The 19,675-nt window shown below is 41.0% G+C and overlaps 2 protein-coding genes across 5 annotated transcripts in view; one reads left to right on the top strand and one right to left on the bottom strand.

Moving 5' to 3' along the window:
• cenpl (centromere protein L) overlaps positions 1–14,323 on the bottom strand; it is a 37,573-nt gene extending 23,250 nt beyond the window's left edge. Inside the window, exons 1-2 of the mRNA XM_072274758.1 lie at positions 14,071–14,323; positions 4,671–4,836 (exon numbers count right to left, since the gene is read on the bottom strand). Coding sequence (XP_072130859.1) covers positions 4,671–4,829 — 159 coding nt within the window. The 5' untranslated portion in view covers positions 4,830–4,836; positions 14,071–14,323. The remainder of the gene's footprint in view (positions 1–4,670; positions 4,837–14,070) is intronic.
• A 120-nt stretch (positions 14,324–14,443) lies between these two features.
• dars2 (aspartyl-tRNA synthetase 2, mitochondrial) overlaps positions 14,444–19,675 on the top strand; it is a 94,029-nt gene continuing 88,797 nt past the window's right edge. For 3 of the 4 annotated variants that reach the window (XM_072274332.1, XM_072274333.1, XM_072274331.1), the window contains exon 1: positions 14,444–14,702. In XM_072274332.1, coding sequence (XP_072130433.1) covers positions 14,522–14,702 — 181 coding nt within the window. In that variant the 5' untranslated portion in view covers positions 14,444–14,521. The remainder of the gene's footprint in view (positions 14,703–19,675) is intronic. The other variant, XM_072274334.1, reaches the window with a different exon arrangement.

The raw sequence follows: 19,675 nt of genomic DNA, 5'->3' as shown, positions 1-19,675 counted from the left end.
AGGGAACATAAAAACTGACTGTAAAAGCTTTTATAGATATGTGAAAAGAAAAAGATTGATTAAGACAAATGTAGGTCCCTTACAGTCAGAAACAGGTGAATTGATCATGGGGAACAAGGACATGGCAGACCAATTGAATAACTACTTTGGTTCTGTCTTCACTAAGGAGGACATAAATAATCATCTGGAAATAGTAGGGGACCAAGAGTCTAGTGAGATGGAGGAACTGAGGGAAATACATGTTAGTAGGGAAGTGGTGTTAGGTAAATTGAAGGCAGCTAAATCCCCAGGGCCAGATGGTCTGCATCCCAGAGTGCTTAAGGAAATAGCCCAAGAAATAGTGGATGCATTAGTGATAATTTTTCAAAACTCTTTAGATTCTGGATTAGTTCCTGAGGATTGGAGGGTGGCTAATGTAACCCCGCTTTTTAAAAAAGGAGGGCAAGAGAAACTGGGGAATTATAGACCAGTAAGCCTGACATCAGTGGTGGGGAAACTGCTAGAGTCAGTTATCAAAGATGTGACAACAGCACATTTGGAAAGTGGTGAAATCATCGGACAAAGTCAGCATGGATTTGTGAAAGGAAAATCATATCTGACAAATCTCATAGAATTTTTTGAGGATGTAACTAGTAGAGTGGATAGGGGAGAACCAGTGGATATGGTATATTTGGATTTTCAAAACGCTTCTGACAAGGTTCCACAAAGGAGATTAGTGTGCAAACTTAAAGCACACGGTATTGGGGGTATGGTATTGATGTGAGTAGAGAACTGGTTGGCAGGCAGGAAGCAAAGAGTGGGAATAAACGGGACCTTTTCAGAATGGCAGGCAGTGACTAGTTGGGTGCCGCAAGGCTCAGTGCTGGGACCCCAGTTGTTTACAATATATATTAATGACTTAGACAAGGGAATTAAATGCAGTATCTCTAAGTTTGCAGATGACACGAAGCTGGGTGGCAGTGTTAGCTGTGAGGAGGATCTAAGAGGATGCAGGGTGACTTGGATAGGTTAGGTGAGTGAGCAAATTCACGGCAGATGCAATTTAATGTGGATAAATGTGAAGTTATCCACTTTGGTGGCAAGAACAGGAAAACAGATTATTATCTGAATGGTGGCCAGTTAGGAAAAGGGGAGGTGCAACGAGACCTGGGTGTCATTATACACCAGTCATTGAAAGTTGGCATGCAGGTACAGCAGGCGATGAAAAAGGCGAATGGTATGCTGGCATTCACAGCAAGAGGATTTGAGTACAGGAGCAGGGAGGTACTACTGCAGTTGTACAAGGCCTTGGTGAGACCACACCTAGAGTATTGTGTGCAGTTTTGGTCCCCTAATCTGAGGAAGGGCATTCTTGCCATAGAGGGGGTACAATACAAAGGAGGTTCACTAGATTGATTCCTGGGATGGCAAGACTTTCATATGATGAAAGACTGGATCGACTAGGCTTATACTCTCTGGAATTTAGAAGATTGAGGGGGGATTTGATTGAAACGTACAAAATACTAAAGGGAAACAACAGGAATTCTGCAGATGCTGGAAATTCAAGCAACACACATCAAAGTTGCTGGTGAACGCAGAAGGCCAGGCAGCATCTGTAGGAAGAGGTGCAGTCGACGTTTCAGGCCGAGACCCTTCGTCAGGACTAACTGAAGGAAGAGTGAGTAAGGGATTTGAAAGTTGGAGGGGGAGGGGGAGATCCAAAATGATAGAAGACAGGAGGGGGAGGGATAGAGCCAAGAGCTGGACAGGTGATAGGCAAAAGGGGATACGAGAGGATCATGGGACAGGAGGTTTGGGAAGAAAGACAAGGGGGGGGGAACCCAGAGGATGGGCAAGAGGTATATTCAGAGGGGCAGAGGGAGAAAAAGGAGAGTGAGAGAAAGAATGTGTGCATAAAAATGAGTAACAGATGGGGTACGAGGGGGAGGTGGGGCCTTAGCGGAAGTTAGAGAAGTCGATGTTCATGCCATCAGGTTGGAGGCTACCCAGACGGAATATAAGGTGTTGTTCCTCCAACCTGAGTGTGGCTACATCTTTACAGTAGAGGAGGCCGTGGATAGACATGTCAGAATGGGAATGGGATGTGGAATTAAAATGTGTGGCCACTGGGAGATCCTGCTTTCTCTGGCGGACAGAGCGTAGATGTTCAGCAATGGACGAATGGATCAGGGATCACCCCCTACGCGACTCCCTTGTCCATTCGTCCCCCCCATCCCTCCCCACTGATCTCCCTCCTGGCACTTATCCGTGGAAGCGGAACAAGTGCTACACATGCCCTTACACTTCCTCCCTTACCACCATTCAGGGCCCCAAACAGTCCAGTTCTTCCAGGTGAGGCAACACTTCACCTGTGAGTCGACTGGGGTGATATACTGCGTCCGGTGCTCCCGATGTGGCCTTTTATATATTGGCGAGACCCGACGCAGACTGGGAGACCGCTATTCTGTCAAAGAACGTTTTAGGAGCAAAGGAAGGAACTGCCTGAAATGTAGATGAATTTTGGTAAAACTATCATTTTAATAGCATTAATTCGACCCATTAATGTTAATGTCATAGGTGACCATTTAGAAAGCTTTTGTTTGGTGTATTCAATTAATAGAAAAAAAATTATATTTATAGAGGTCTTTTAAATTTTAATACCAAGATAGGTGAAGTAATTTTTAGCAACGCTAAAAGGTACTTAAATTTTTAGCAACGCTAAAAGGTACTTGATAATTTGGATGCGAGTAATTATTAATAGGAAATAACTCACTTTTATGTAAATTTAACTTATACCCAGAAAAACTACTGAATTCAGAAAATATAGGTAACATTGAAGGAAGAGACTTCCTGGGATCTGAAATATAAACTAACAGGTCATCTGCATATAATGAAACCTTGTGTATTTTGTCCCCTCTCTTAATACCCTGAACAGTATTAGAATCTCTAAGAGTAATAGCAAGGGGTTCTAAAGCCAAGTTAAATAATAAAGGGCTAAGAGGATATCCCTGCCGAGTACCCCTATATAATCTAAGATAGGGAGATTTTTGATTATTAGTTATAACAGCAGCCATAGGGGCGTGATAGATCAATTTGATCCAGGAAATAAATCCTGAGCCAAAATTAAATCTTTCAAATCCTCAAATAAGTAAGACCACTCCACCCTATCAGAAGCTTTCTCTGCATCAAGAGAAACAACACATTCAGATTCTTTAAATGGAGAAGAGTGAATAATGTTTAATAATCTTCGAATGTTAAAATGTGAATATCTATTTTTAATAAATTCATTTTGGTCATTGGAAATAACAGTAGGTAAAACACTCTCAAGTCTATTAGCCAAGATCTTAGAAAGAATTTTAAAATCCACATTCAGTAAAGAGATTGGTCTATAGGAAGCACATTCAGTTAAATCTTTATCTTTTTTAGGAATTAAAGAGATTGAAGCTTCATAAAAAGTTTTCGGGAGAGTCCCAGAGGAAATAGAATCAGTGAAAATTTGACATAAATGAGGTGTAAGTGTATCGGTGAAAGTGGATATCCATCTGGTCCCGGAGCCTTAGCTCATTAGAACGAGGATATAGCCCTTGCTATTTCCTCTTGTTTAGTAGGTGCATCTAATGTATTCATATCTTGAATAGAAATTTTAGGTATATTCAGTTTCTGCAAAAATCTATTCATAAAAGTAATATTGTCTGAAAATTCAGATTTATAAAGATTAGAAACATAGAACATAGGTCCAGGAGTAGGCCATTCGGCCCTTCGAGCCTGCACCGCCATTCAGTATGATCATGGCTGATCATCCAACTCAGAACCCTGTACCAGCCTTCCCTCCATAACCCCTGATCCCTTTAGCCACAAGGGCCATATCTAACTCTCTCTTAAATATAGTCAATGAACTGGCCTCAACTGTTTCCTGTGGCAGACAATTCCACAGATTCACCACTCTCTGTGTGAAGAAGTTTTTCCTAATCTCGGTCTTGTATAAAGCTAGATAACTTTTGGAGAGATGTTTTTAAAATGCTATCAAAAGTCTTGGATCTGGATTTACAAGCTAATTTACTTACAGCAATTTTTGGGATTATTCCATCGGAAGCAGGAAATATTCCTGTTTCCGCTCAACGTATGATAGCCTTCTTGACTTTATTGGCTAGGAGAGCCATTTTATTGAAGTGGAAAGATTCTAATCCACCTTCTGTCCTTTTTTTGGCTTTCCTCCATTATGTCCTGTTTAAGTTTAGAGAAAATAAGAAGTCGGACATTTGATACATCCTTTAAATTTGAGCAAATATGGCGACCTATTATTTTATATTTTCATTTGATTTGATTTATTATTCTTCCAATTATTTCATTTTTTCAAAGTTTTAGATTTGATCAGAAAGTCTTTTCTTTTTTCTTGGTTGTATCTCTGAATGGACTGCTCAGTCCCCCTTTTTTGAGTGCAGTGGGTTTTTTTTTCTTTATTTTAAATTTAAAGTTTTTTTTCCCTCTCTTTATGAATTGATAAGAGGAGAATTAGCTATCCTTTTTTATTAATATATTGCATATTTGCTTATTACTATGATTATAATATCTATTTTATCTTTTGCTTATATTATTGCTGATATACATTTGAGGTAATTCTCCCCTTGTCTATATATATTTTCTCTAAATCAATAAAAAGGTTAATAAAAAATAAAGATTATTCTACTTACTACTGGCCATTCTGGTCTCGAAATCCTCCGTCTAGCTGGGGTCTGACGAAATAGCGTGTTCTTGTGTACTGTCCTCAGAACTACTGGAGGAGAATCTGCTTGAGGAAAACACACACCCATGTGCGCCATTCCAGCCTTGAAAGGTGTCAGGTGTTCCATGTCAAACCTGAATAGGGGAATAAGCGAGTAAAAGAAATTAAATATTTTGTAGCAATAAAAATAAAGCCAGTGATGGAAAGTACAGCTGCATTGGTCCAATCAATTCATAACATTTGTCTGTTCCCACCCAAGTCCAGCACAGTGCTTTTTCCCCTTGTTATTAATGGGTAATGGGTATACCTGCAATATCTGTTCAGAATACAATGTTAAATGTCACACAATGAGATTTTAAAAAGCAAAGAAAAAAAGCACAGATACTGGAAATCTAAAACAAAACAGAAAATTTCAGAACTACTCAGCAGGTCTTTGACCCAAAACACTAATCATTTTGTTTTCTAAAGATGTACCTGATCTGCAGAACATCTCCAGCATTTCTACTTTTGAATTCAAGCTTAAATGTACTATCATGGGCAGGGGTCCCCAACCTTTTTTGTACTGCAGACCGGTTTATTATTGACAATATTCTTGCAGACCAGCCGGCCGGTGGGGGGTAGGGTTGCCAACAGACAAGAGTAGCAGTCAAATACGTTGTGTTTACCCCGAGAAAGACTACCATGACCATGAAGCCTTGCACAGGCACCTGTGTGCACATGTGTGTACGCACCGATTTTTTTTCTACAAATCGTTTTTGGTGATTCTGTTCAGTGAAATTACACAGTACATACATTATTTCTACTTTATATAGGCTGTGTATTTATCATATCATTCCTGCTTTTACTATATGTTAGTGCTATTTTAGGTTTTATGTGTTATTTGGTATGATTTGGTAGGTTATTTTTTGGGTCTGGGAACGCTCAAAAATTTTTCCCATATAAATGAATGGTAGTTGCTTCTTCGCTTTACGCCATTTTGGCACGAAAAGTTTCATAGGAACGCTCTACCTTAGCGGGGGAAATACAGGACAAGGGCGGTCCCGTATGGGACAAACCAATTTAGCCCAATATACGGGATGTCCCGGCTAATACGGGACAGTTTGCAACCCTGGGGGGTGGGGGTGTTAATCACTACCGGAATATAGGTGATTTCGGTAATATAGGTGATTTTCCTCACATGAATATAGTGATAAGTCACTTATAAGTCAATAGCATCATAACATTTTAAGTAACGTTTTGGATATTAAACACACAGCGCATTTTTCCTCGTATGAACACATAAAATCATTGCAACACACCAATATCGCTGAATCAGTGGGAGCCCTGGGCTTGTTTCCCTGCAACAAGATGGTCCCATCGAGGGGTGATGGGAGACAGCGATACTCGAAGGTTGTTCCTTATGTCCAGTCTATTCCGCAACTTAGTTTTCGTTGCACTCATTGCAGAAAACCCCACTTCGCAGAGATATGTTGAAATGGAAGCAACGTTTTCAGTGCTTTCGTGGCTATCTCAGGATATTTAGCCTCAACTTTGATCCAGAATGCTGGCGGAGGTGTTATGTCAAACATACTTTTCAGCTCGCCGTCATTTGCAAGCTCGAGGAGTTGATCTTCTTCCCTCGCAGTCATGAATGATGCGTGCGTAATGACCTCGCGTGCGTTCAACTTCAACAGTGGGCGAGACAGGGAATGAGGAAAGGTGCAGCTGACTCATATCGCCAAATCATATCGTTTCCTCGTGGCCCAGTAGCACATGCTTTGGTTGGGGACCACTGATCATGGGTATAAACAGCATGAAAGTTTGCTTTATTCAGCAGCAGCACATTACAAGCAATAATTACATAAACTTAAATCAAACAATTATACACAACTTACACTGCACAAGTAACAAAAAAAATGACATTAGTGCAAGTATAGTTTGATGTAGAATTTAGGGGTTTTTCAAGAACCACAATGGGAAGAAACTATTATTGAACTCCTAGGTGTGGGTCATCAGGCTCATGTACACCCAGAAATGAGAAGGCGGCACGGCTCAGGTGGTGAGATCCTGGATGATAGATTTGAGTTTACTTCCAATTTCAAAATAAAGCTCAGAAATAAATACATCAATATTTACAAAACTGTAAACTGTTCCAACCCTTCCTGTTGGATAGGTACACAAGGTTTGTGGGCCGGATGAAGTCAAGCGGAATTTAGAGTAAAAAGGCATTTTGGTCAGCGTGAATGAGTTAAGGCGAAGGGCCTGTTTCCATACTTTACAAATCTATCAATATCAATATTAAATACACACACTTCTTTCAACTGCTTCATTTATTCATAGATGAATATCTGCTTATCTGCCATAGAATAGTATAACACAGTACAGGCCCCCCACCCATGATGTTGTGCCGATCTTTTAGCCCACTCCAACATCAATCCAATGCTTCCCTCTTGCATAGCCTTCCATTTTTCTTTCAATGTGCCTATCTAAGAGTCCATTAAATGTCCCTAATATATCTGCTGTTACCACCATCCTTAGCAGAGTGTTCTATGCACCCACCACTGTGTGTAAAAAATAAACCCCATTTCTGACATCCTCCCCATACTTTCCTCTAAAACACCTTAAAATTATGCCGCCTTGCATTAGCCATTTCCACCCTGGGCAAGTCTCTGGTTGTTCACTATCTATGCCTCTTATCTTGTTCACTTCTTATCAAAGTTCAAAGTAAATTTATTGTCAAAGTATATATCACCATATACAACCTTGAAATTCCTTTTCTTGTAGACGTACTCAATAATCAATGAAAGACTATCTAAAGTGGGCATTCAACCAGTGTGCAAGACAACAAACTGTGCAAATACGAAAAGAAAGAAATAATAATAAACAAGCAATAAATATCTAAAACATGAGATGAAGAGTCCTTGAAAGTGAGTCCACAGATTATGGGAACATTTCAATGATGGGGAAGTGAAGTTATCCCCTTTGGTTCAAGAGCCTGATGGTTGAGGGATAGTACTCCTGAACCTGGTGGTGTAAATTCTGGGGCTCTTGTACCTTCTTCCTGGTGGCAGCAGGAAGAAGAGAGCATGAGCTGGGTGCTTGGGGGGGGGGGGGGTCTCTGATGATGGATGCTGCTTTCCTGTAATAGTGCTTCATGTAGATATGCTCAGTGCTGGAGAGGGCTTTACCCATGATGGACTGAGCTGTATTCGCTACTTTTTGGAGGATTTTTCATTCAAGGACATTGGTGTTTCCAGACCCAAGCTGTGATGCAGTCAGTCAATATAGTCTCCACTACACATCTATAGAAGTTAGATATCATGCTTACCCCTCATCCTCCTCTGCCCCAAAGAGAAAAACCCAAACTCACTCAACCTTTTCTCACAAGGCAACATTGTGATAAATCTCCCCAGCATCTTTTCTAAAACTTCCACATCCTTCCACTGAAGCTATTGAAATTAAGCACAATCCTCAAAGTGTGGTATAACCTGAATTTTACAGAGCTGCAACGTTACCTCGTAGCTCTTGAACCCAATCCCCCGACTAATGAAGGCCAACACATCATACTCTTTCTTAACAGCTCTATCAACTTCTATGACAATTTTGAGGTATCTATGGATATTAAGCCCAAGATCCCTCTGTTCCTCCCTACTGCAAAAAAATCCTGCACTCTGTCTCAAGTATGATCTTCCAAAGTGCATTGCTTCACACTTTTCTGGGTTGAACTCCATCTCCCATTTCTCAGCCCAGTTCTGCATCTTATCAATGTCCCATTGCAAACTATGACAACCTTATACACTATCCACAACATCACCAATCTTCAGGTTATCTGTGAACTTACTAACCCACCTTTCCACTTCCTCATCCAAGTCACCTATAAATTACAAAAAAATCACAAAAAGCAGGGATCCAAGACAGATCCCTGTGGAACATCACTGGTCACCAACCTCCAGGTAATATACACTTGTGATGAAATCCTAAGGATTATTCATTATGGACTGTGCCTTTAAAAAGAGAGAGAAAGCTGTACAGCACAAACAGCTTGTTGCAGAGAGAGATAGGGGCCAAGACTGCTTACAGTTTGTTTGGGATTTATGCAAGGACACTGCCAGTTTCTGAGTTCCTACAGAGAGAGAAGGGAGGAGCTACATGATGGACAGCTGGTGTTCGGCACAACAGTATTTAAACCAGCGTAGTTGCTTGTTTCGCAGGACACGCAGACGCACTAAGGTGTGGCGAAACTACCACTACACTTTCAGGTGCCCACGAGTGTGGGACTGAGGATCGATTAAGAGGAATTAATCTGTTATTATTAGTGCATGAAAGAGCAACCCTGTGGAGTCTACAGTGTGTCTAACCCTTGCCTGGGTTGGTAGATTATCACTTGAAGACGGCGCTCTTAAGTTGGTCAAATCTGGCTAACTTGGAAGTTTCGGGGGACAACAGGAAGAATCAACGGCATCGGCTTACGTGGACAACAAATCATCTCTCTCTCTCTCCTCAGTTCTACTCAACTCAATAACATGAACTGAACTGACTTCGTTTACCCACCATCATAGGACTGTATCACTTACCACCCAAGTTGAAGTTGTTTGCATTTTATATTTCCACACCTATATATGCATAAACTTTGCTAACCTGTTTGATTTATCTGGTTATATATTACTGTATTGCGTAGTTTAGATTATTAGATTATGAGGACACTCAGTTCTTGTTTATTGTCATTTAGAAATGCATGCATTAAAAAATGATACAATCTTCCTCCAGAAAGATATCACAGAAACACAGGACAAACCAAGACTAAAACTGACAAAACCACATAATTATAACATATAGTTACAACAGTGCAAAGCAATACCGTAATTTGATAAAGAGCAGACTATGGGCACGGTAAAAAAAAGTCTCAAGTCCCGATAGCCCCATCATCTCATGCAGACGGTAGAAGGGAGAAACTCTCCCTGCCATTAACCTCCAAGTGCCGCAAACTTGCCGATGCATTGGAAGCAACCAACCGCAGCCGACTCTGAGTCCATCCGAAAACTTCGAGCCTCCGACCAGCCCTCTGACACCGAGCACCATCTCTGCCGAGCGCTTCGACCCCACCCCGGCCGCAAAGCAACAAGCAAAGCCGAGGACTCGGGGCCTTCCCCTCCGGAGATTCTGGATCACACAGTAGCAGCGAAGCAGGCATTTCAGAAATTTCACTAGATGTTCCTCCGTGCTCTCATGTCTGTCTCCATTAAATCGGGACTGTGCACGGCACCCTACTTGACAGATAACAGATATCACCACCGGAGTGGCCGCTGCAAGCTGCGTCGCGCCGCCATCTTCTCCTCCCGCCGTTTACTAGTTACTAATAAAAATAGTGTTAGTAAACAGCAAAACCAGACTCCAGGTGTGTTCCATTTCTGCTGGTTCTTTTAACTCGTTACCAGGTACATAACACGCTCCATTTACTACCACCCTCTGCCTTTAGTGGATAAGCCACAGAATCCATGCAGCCAGCTTTCCTTGGATCCCATATCTCCTGGCTTTCTGTATGAGTCTATACTGGGGAACCTAGTCAAATACCTTACTAAAATCTATATACACCACATCCACTGGTCTATCTTCAATCTGTTTTGTCACCGACTCAAAGAATTCAATCACGCTCGTGAGGCACAACCTGCATCCCACAAAGCTATGCCGACTGTCCCTAATCAGACTATACTTTTTCAAGTGCTCGTAAATGCCATCTCTAAGCATCTCTTAATTGCCATCATTGCAGAAGAAGCTAAGCTGCTCCAGAGACAGAGGATGTTGGGTGGGGAAGGGAAACAAGGGTTTAGACCCGGCAACATCCTTTTTGCTTTTCTCTGTACTTTCAACCTTATTTACATCTTTCCTGTAGGTAGGTCACCAAAACTGCACACAATATTCCAAATTAGGCTTCATTAACATCTTATACAACTTCAACATGACACCCCATCTCCTAAACTCAATACAATGATTTATTAAGGTTAATCTGCCAAATGCTTTCTTTATGCCTATCTACCTGTCTTCCTCGCTGTCCACTACACCCCTAATCTTGGTGTCATCTGCAAGTTGCTGACCCAGTTAACAACATTGATATAGATGACAGACAACCACGGGCCCATCACAAATCCCTGCGGCACTCCACTAGTCACAGGCCTCCAGTCAGACAGGCAACCATCTACTATCATTCTCTGACTTCTCCCACAAAGCCATTGTTGAATTCAATTTATTACATCTTGAATGACAAACGACTGAATCTTCTTGACCAATCCTCCCATGACGGACATTCTCAAATCCTTGCTAAAGTCCATGTAGACACCATCCACTGCCTTGCCTTCATCTTGGCAACTTCCTCAAAAAACTCTATAACATTGGTTAGACACAACCTACCATGCACAATGCTATGCTGACTATATCCCTAATCAGTCCATGTCTATCCAAATACTCATATAGCTGGTCCCATAGAGCACCTTCCAATAATTTACTGATGTCAGGCTCACTGGCCTATAACTTCCTGATTCATATTTGGAGTCATTCATAAACAGAGGATCAAAATTAGCTATCCTCCAATCCTCTGCTACCTCACCCATCGCTAAGGATTTAAGTATCTCTGGCCTCAGCAATTTCTGCACTTAGGATCTTCCTTCACCTTGTCCTCTCTGGCAACCTCATGCCTTCTTTTAGTCCTCCCAATTTCTGTCTTAAGTGTTCCCTTGCATTTCTTATAGCACCTCATTCGTTCCTACTTGTCCATACCTGCTATGCACCTCCTTTTTTAAACCAGGACCTCAATATCACTTGAAAACCAAGGTTCCCAAAACCTGTTATCTTCACCTTTTATTCCAACAGGAACATGCAAGCTTTACGCTCTCAAAATTTCACTTTTGCAGACTTCCCATTTACCAAGTACATCTTTGCCAAAACACCCTGTCCCAATCTACACTTGCCAGATCCTTTCTGATACCATCAAAATTGGCCTTTTTCCAATTACGAACCCACAGACCAGACCTATCTTTTCCTATAACAACAGGAATTCTGCAGATGCTGGAAATTCAAGCAACACACATCAAAGTTGCTGGTGAACGCAGCAGGCCAGGCAGCATCTGTAGGAAGAGGTGCAGTCGACGTTTCAGGCCGAGACCCTTCGTCAGGACTAACTGAAGGAAGTTAGTCCTGACGAAGGGTCTCGGCCTGGAACGTCCTTCCTTCAGTTAGTCCTGACGAAGGGTCTCGGCCTGAAACGTCGACTGCACCTCTTCCTACAGATGCTGCCTGGCCTGCTGCGTTCACCAGCAACTTTGATGTGTGTTGCTACCTTTTCCTATATTTACTTTGAAACTAATGGCATTATGATCACTAGATGGAAAGTGTTCCCCTACACAAATTTCTGCCCAGTCTCATTCCCAAACAGTAGATCAAGTATCACACAATCTCTCATTTGGACTTCTTAATCTTATTAAGGAAAATTTCCTGAACAAATTGACAAACTCTATCCTACCAAGCAACACACATAAAAGTTGCTGGTGAACACAGCAGGCCAGGCAGCGTCTCTAGGAAAAGGTACAGTTGACGTTTCGGGCCGAGACCCTTCGTCAGGATTAACTGAAAGAAGAGCTAGTAAGAGATTTGAAAGTGGGAGGGGGAGGGGGAGATCCGAAATGATAGGAGAAGACAGGAGGGGGAGGGATGGAGCCAAGAGCTGGACAGTTGATTGGCAAAAGGGATATGAGAGGATCATGGGACAGGAGGCCTAGGGAGAAAGAAAAGGGGGAGGGGGGGAAACCAGAGGATGGGCAAGGGGTATAGTGAGAGGGACAGAGGGAGAAAAAGGAGAGAGGGAAAAAGAATGTGTATATAAATAAATAACGGATGGGGTATGAGGGGGAGGTGGGGCATTAGCAGAAGTTTACCAAGACCTTTTACGGTATGGGAGTCCAAGTCAATATGTAGAAAGCTAAAAATCGCCTACTCTAACCTTATTTTTCTTGCAGCAGTCTGCGATCTCTGTACAAATTTTCATTCTCATGCACAGAACCTCCCGTCAGTTCCCCTAATTCATGAATCCCTATCACCACAGCTTTCCTTTCTTCCCACCTTCCCTTTAAAGTTACAGAGCCAGACTCAGTGCCAAAGACCTGACTGATGTGACTCTCCTCTGCTAGGCCTTTCCCCACCCACAACAACAGCATCCAAAGTGGTATACGTGTTGTGGATGGGATAGCCACAGGGGTACTCTGCACTGGTTGTTTAACCCCTTTCCCCTTCCTGTCACCCAGCTTCCTGTGACCATCACTCTATCACTCCCTCAGCACCTGAATGATCTGGAGTTCATCACTTCGGGCTTCAACTTCTTAACGCGGTATCCCTGTGACTGTTCAGATTTCCCTCAAGTGTTCTGGTTTCCTCAGGACAGTAGGCTGATTGGCTATTATAAATCTCACAGCAGTTAGATACACTTCTTGCAGGTGTAGTCAATAAAGATACTGGAGGTCTCCCAGCCTTCCTACATCCTGGAAGTGGCACATTCAACTATCCTGCCTAGCATCCCTACTGTTCTAACTGAGCAAATATAAGCAATGAAAACAATAAAACTCTGTGTGTGGGGGGGGGGGGGAGAAGAATCTATCTATAGGTTTTTCACCTTCTCTCACTAGCCTCTCCTTACTGGTCTCAAAGAGCTAAAGCCTCAAAATACCACTCTAACACTATCCACTCCAACAAAGCTGCTCCGCTTGCCCCTGCCTTAACTTAATTTGTTCTTGCCAATCAATCTCAAATTGACCACTGTTCAGTCGCTGCCTTTTTTACTCAATTGGCGAACCTGAGTAAAGCTGCAACTTCTCAGGTTTCAGATCGCTGATTGGGCGCTGCTCAAAACAGTAAGGCTTTTCAAAAATAACCAAGTTCGAGATAGAATCAAGAAACAGGAATTAACTTTTCCATTCCTAGACATTTTGGACAATTCAATTCCATTTACCATTACAACTTGCTTTAGCGCAAAGTATTCTTTAAAAGTTCTACAGGATTACTTTTAACAGGAATAATAATTCATCAAGGGATAGTGAACTGAGGCAACGAGAGAATTTAACATTGCCTCGTTAATTGAAAACAGGATTTTTTTGTCAACAATTTGCTGGGAGGAACTCAGCAGTTCGAATAACGTTTGTGGGGGGAAGTCAATTGTTGACGTTTGAGTTAGAGATCTAGTTTATTTAACTGATTTTGAGATATAGGAAATCTTAAAGTGCTTGAGATAAACAGCAAGTCGGGAGTCGAAGAGACAGGCAGAAAAGGGGCCTCGGACTCAAAGCGCAAACTGTTCCTCCCTTCAGTGATGCTGACTTTTGCGCATCTGTGGTATTTTCTGCTTTTACCTCGGGGAGACGTTACGATCACCCTGAAGCTCGAACCCTCAGAGTTCCCATCCGGAGAGGGATAGAAGAGTGTTGGTTTTGCTTTGACCAGATCAACAGAAGACTCTCATCTTAATCGGGCTCAGGGTGGAGACAAAGCTCACCGTCCACTAGGCCTACAATGCAACTCGACGTGAAACTACCTCAGGCCTCTCCCCACGGCCACAACCTCGGCCGATAGCTCCCGGCCCGGGCTCAATCGGTTTAAACCTGCTTCCCGTCCTGCACTGCGCTGCTTGCCAACAGACTGAAGCAATCGCCGGCCGATTACACGACAAAAAGATAGCTTTGGATCGATTCGATTAATCATGCCTGTTGCCAGAGGCGGGGAAAAAAGAAAGTCAGTGGAACTGGTCAAGGGGCAAAGGTTGTTCCAAGTGTGACGAGTTGTAGGTTGCGGAGTGAGGCCAAAATGTACCGTCGTAGTGGGCTCCTGGTGTGGGAAATAATGAGGACGGCAGTAGGTCGTGTCCCGGGTTGTCCTGCTGGCCTGAGAGCAGCTTGTACCGCGGAGGGTAAGGACGCCCACAGCCGCCCTGCATTTGCTCCGTGTGAGGCCCAGGCCGTCCATCGCCGCGATGCGTTTAGCTCAGGTGAGGCTCTCGTCGTAGTAATGAGCCCGTGCATTTAATGACTTCCCGTCCTAACGACTTGCTGGCAGTTTATGCTAGACTCCAGAAAAGCAACGTGTTTCAAGCAAGTTCTTGAGGGCAATGTTGCCATCAGAAAAAGAAGGTACAGGAGCCTCAGACCCACACCACCAGGTTCAGGAGTAGTTATCCCTCACTCATTGCGCTCTTGAACTTGAGGGGATAACATCATTCAACTTCACTTGCTGAACTGTTCCCCACGACCTGTGGATTCATTTTCATGGACTCTTCAGCTCATATTCCTGATATCACTGGACAACAAATTTTTTCAAAATTGTTGCGTCCTCAGAATTTTTTTTGTTTATGATAGACTGCTTGAAGATGAACACATAATTTCAGACTACTTGTATCACATAGGAATTTGGAGAAACAACAAATTAACTTTTATTGAATATAATGTGTTTAATTGCATAATGGTGCTGATGCTTTGCAATAGTTCAACTAAGTTAAAAATGTTCTGTTAATGATTTTCATTTGTACTCAGTAGCTGAGGCTTCTCGCTTAAGTGTCCAATGATAATTTGCCAGGATTGATGGATTCCAGTTGCCCTGGTATCTTTTCTCAATGACCGCAATGTCCTGATGAAACCTTTCACCATGCTCATCACTAATAGCACCAAGATTTGTAGGGAAGAAGTGTAAATGGGAATGCAGAAAGTGAATCTTTAGTGACGTTGCATTTCAAGGTTTTATATGCTTGAAGCATGCTTTCAACCAGCTGCATGTAGTTTAGTGCTCTGTAGATGCCGAGAAAAATTTCAACAACTTCCTTGAATGGCTTCCATGTGATTTTCTCCGGACTCACTAGAAATTCTTCAAATTGCCTGTCATTGATGACCTGTTTGATTGTGGACCAACAAAAACGCTTTCCTTAATCTTGGCATCAGTTATTCTGGTCTCTGTGTCTATTTGAGACAGCATCTGTCTCAAATATAAAAATCCTTCATAGAAATTTTTGTACCATCCTTACAGTCCTGAACCCAATAATTATTGCTAAAACCTGTCCTGCCATGCAGCAGCCGCGCCGCCTAAGCATGCCTGGACAAGATAGGAAACTTTCTGGTTTACATTGTACGCAACATATTAATTGACTTGAATTATGAATTGAAATAATAAACATAAGTTTATTTAAAAAAATGATACATGATAGGGAAATTTCATGGTGATTTTCATGATCAGTAACCCAAAATTCATAAGATACACCTAAAGGTATTCAGGAAGCAAAATCTTTGTAGTCCAGTGTATTTAGTGCTTATTAATTATCATTAGTTTTCTTTTGTAGTTGCACACTAGTTGTCTGCCCTGTTGGGTGCGGTCTTTCATTGATTGTCTTGTGGTTATTGGATTTATTGAGTATGCCCACAAGAAAATTAATGTCAGGGTTGTACATGGTGACGTATGTGTACTTTAATAATAAATTTATTTTGAAGTTTCAACACCTCATGTTCGGAAACGATGGAAAATCCAAGTGTAACTGACTCCATACAGCAGCATGGTTAGAAGGTCTACTAGTTCATGCACTGAGAATGTGTTCATTTCTGACATCCAGTGCTGTGTGGATATTATCCCTGTGACTGTTCAGATTTCCCTCAAGTGTTCTGGTTTCCTCAGGACAGTAGGCTGATTGGCTATTATAAATCGCACAGTAGTAATGGTTGGTAGAATCTGGAGAGGGTGGGAGCGAGGGGAGTTGATGGGAATGGATGTGATTGAAGTGGGGAGAGAATATATCACAGGGAAATGATAATGAAGGAATGAGATTTCTCTGGGCTCAGCACAATGTATAAGAATGTGAAATCTCTGCTCAACCAGAAACCATCCTGATGAGTCATTAGTGCACTTCGATAGCAAGTATATTTTGTAAATAAGAAAATCAAAATTGTACACCATTGTTCAGTCTTCACCAAGGCCCTACATAATTGTGACAGTGGGAAAGTGTGTATGAAACCAGAAGAAATAGCAGAGGTACTTAATGAATACTTCAGTATTCACTATGGTAAAGGATCTTGGTGATTGTAGGGATGACTTGCAGTGGACTGAAAAGCTTGAGCATGTAGATATTAAGAAAGAGGATGTGCTGGAACTTTTGGAAAGCAACAAGTTGGATAAATCGCCAGGACCAGATGAGATGTACCCTAGGCTACTGTGGGAGGCGAGGGAGGAGATTGCTGAACCTCTGACAATGATCTTTGCATCATCAATGGGGACAGGAGAGGTTTTGGAGGTTGGAGGGTTGTGGATGTTTTTCCTTTATTGGAGAAAGGGCGTAGAGATAGCCCAGGAAATTATAGACCAGTGAGTCTTTCTTCAGTGGTTAGTAAGTTGATGGTGAAGATCCTGAGAGGCAGGATTTATGAACATTTGGAGAGGTATAATATGATTAGGAATAGTCAGCATAGCTTTGTCAAGGGCAGGTCGTGCCTTACGAGCCTGATTGAATTTTTTGAGGGTGTGACTAAACGCATTGATGAAGGAAGAGCAGTAGATGTAGTGTATATAGATTTCAGCAAGGCTTTTGATTAGGTACCCCATGCAAGGCTTATTGAGAAAGTAAGGAGACATGGGATCAAAGGGGAAATTGCTTTGTGGATCCAGAACTGGCTTGCCCACAGAAGGCAAAGAGTGGTTGTAGTCGGGCCATATTCTGCATGGAGGTCGGTGACCAGTGGTGTGCCTCAGGGATCCGTTCTGGGACCCTTACTCCTTGTGATTTTTATAAATGACCTAGATGAGGAAGTGGAGGGATGGATTAGTAAGTTGGCTGATGACACAAAGGTTGGAGGTGTTGTGGATAATGTGGAGGGCTGTCAGGGGTTACAGCGGGACATTGACAGGATGCAAAACTGGGTTGAGAAGTGGCAGATGGAGTTCAACCCAGATAAGTGTGAAGTGGTTCATTTTGGTAGATCAAATATGATGGCAGAATATAGCATTAATTAGATTAGATTAGATTGAGGACACTCAGTCGTCGTTTATTGTCATTTAGAAATGCATGCATTAAAAAATGATACAACGTTCCTCCAGAATGATATCACAAGAAAACACAGGACAAACCAAGACTAAAACTGACAAAACCACATAATTATAACATATAGTTACAACAGCGCAAAGCAATACCATAATTTGATAAAGAGCAGACCATGGGCATGGTAAAAAAAAAAGTCTCTTTCTTTTTAAATCTTTATTAATTTTCCAAAATAACAATATTGATACAGAGAGATTGAAATAATCTTATCGTTGTTAAGCATGTACAAAAAAGATTTCAAATAATAAGTATAATAGACTTCCAAACTCTTAATATAATTAATCACAGAGAAAAAAGAAATAAAAAGAAAAAAAATACAAAGAAAACCCCCAAAAAAAAGAAAGCAAACAGAATAAAACAAGGCTAGACAAATATCTTAAATCAAACACTTTCAGTAATGTCGTCAACTCCGCTCCTCTATTCATATATTTTAAGTTAATAAGGATTTGGAAAGGTCAAATTACATCATATGAAAATGTTGAATAAATGGTTTCCAAGTCTCTTCAAATTTAACCAAAGGATCTAAAATGTCACTTCTGATTTTTTTCTAAATTTAAACATAACATAGTTTGGGAAAACCCTTGAAATGTAGTAGGAGGACTGGTCTCCTTCCAGTTCAATAAAATTGATCTTCTGGCCATTAACATAACAAATGCAATCATCTGACAGGCTGAAGAGGATAAAAATCTATGTTCTACCACTGGCAAACCAAAAATTTTCGTAGTAGGATGGGGTTGTAAATCAAAACACAAAACTGTTGAGATAATATCAAAAATATCTTTCCAGAATTTTTCCGAAAGAGGACAGGATCAAAACGTATGAGTTAAAGAAGCCACCTCAGAGTGACATCTGTCACAAATAGGGTTTATATAGGAATAAAAATGGGTTAATTTGTCTTTAGACATATGGACCCTATGCACTACTTTAAATTGTATTAACGTATGTTTAGCACATATAGAGGAAGAAATAACTAAATGAAAAACTTTATCCCATTTCTCTATAGGTAGGCAAAGTTGAAGTTCCCTTTACCATTCATTTTTAATTTTATCAGATGTACCTCGCTGTAATTTCATAAATAAATAGATGCTAGTAATCCCTTCTGAAAGGGATTTAAACCTAAAATGTTATCGGTGATAATCAGTAGGGTATGAGATTGGGAAGGTAGGCAGCGAGGTATTTAAAAAGTTTCTTATTTGTAAATATCTAAAAAAAAAATGGGATCTGGGCAAATTAAATTTATTAGATAACTTCAAAAGATATGAAACAGTTATCCAGAAATAAGTCACGAAAACATACCTTTCATTTTCCATATCAAACAGGCTTGATCCATAACCGAGGTTTGAAAAAAAAATTAGATATAATAGGGCTTGATAATATAAATTTGTTCAAACCAAAAAATTTATGAAATTGAAACCATATTTGTAATGTATGTTTAATTATTGGATTAATCATTTGTTTATTCAATTTAGATAATACAAAAGGAAGTGAGGTTCCTAAAATGGAAGCCAAAGAGAACCCTTGTGCAGAGTAGCCTTCAAGGTTTACCCAATGTGGACTTGGAATTATATTCCAATCTTGTGTCCAAAATATTAAATATCAAATATTAATTGCCCAATAATAGAATCTTAGATTAGGCAATGCTAAACCACCATCTTTCTTGGACTTCTGTAAATATTTTTTACTTAACCTGGGATTTTTGTTCTGCCATATATAAGAGGAAATTTTAGAATCGATAGTATCAAAAAAAGATTGAGGAATAAAAATTGGTATTGCTTGAAATAGATATAAAAATTTAGGTAAAATAATCATTTTTAATAGCATTAATTCTGCCAATCAGTGATAGAGACAATAGGGACCACTTAGTAATCAGTTGTTTAACCTGACTAAATAAC

This window comes from Mobula birostris, chromosome 12 (genome assembly GCF_030028105.1).
Source record: "Mobula birostris isolate sMobBir1 chromosome 12, sMobBir1.hap1, whole genome shotgun sequence".
In the NCBI taxonomy this organism is placed as follows: Eukaryota; Metazoa; Chordata; class Chondrichthyes; order Myliobatiformes; family Myliobatidae; genus Mobula; species Mobula birostris.
The sequence above is the reverse complement of the archived record's forward strand: the minus strand, read 5'-3'. Positions and strand labels throughout refer to the sequence as shown.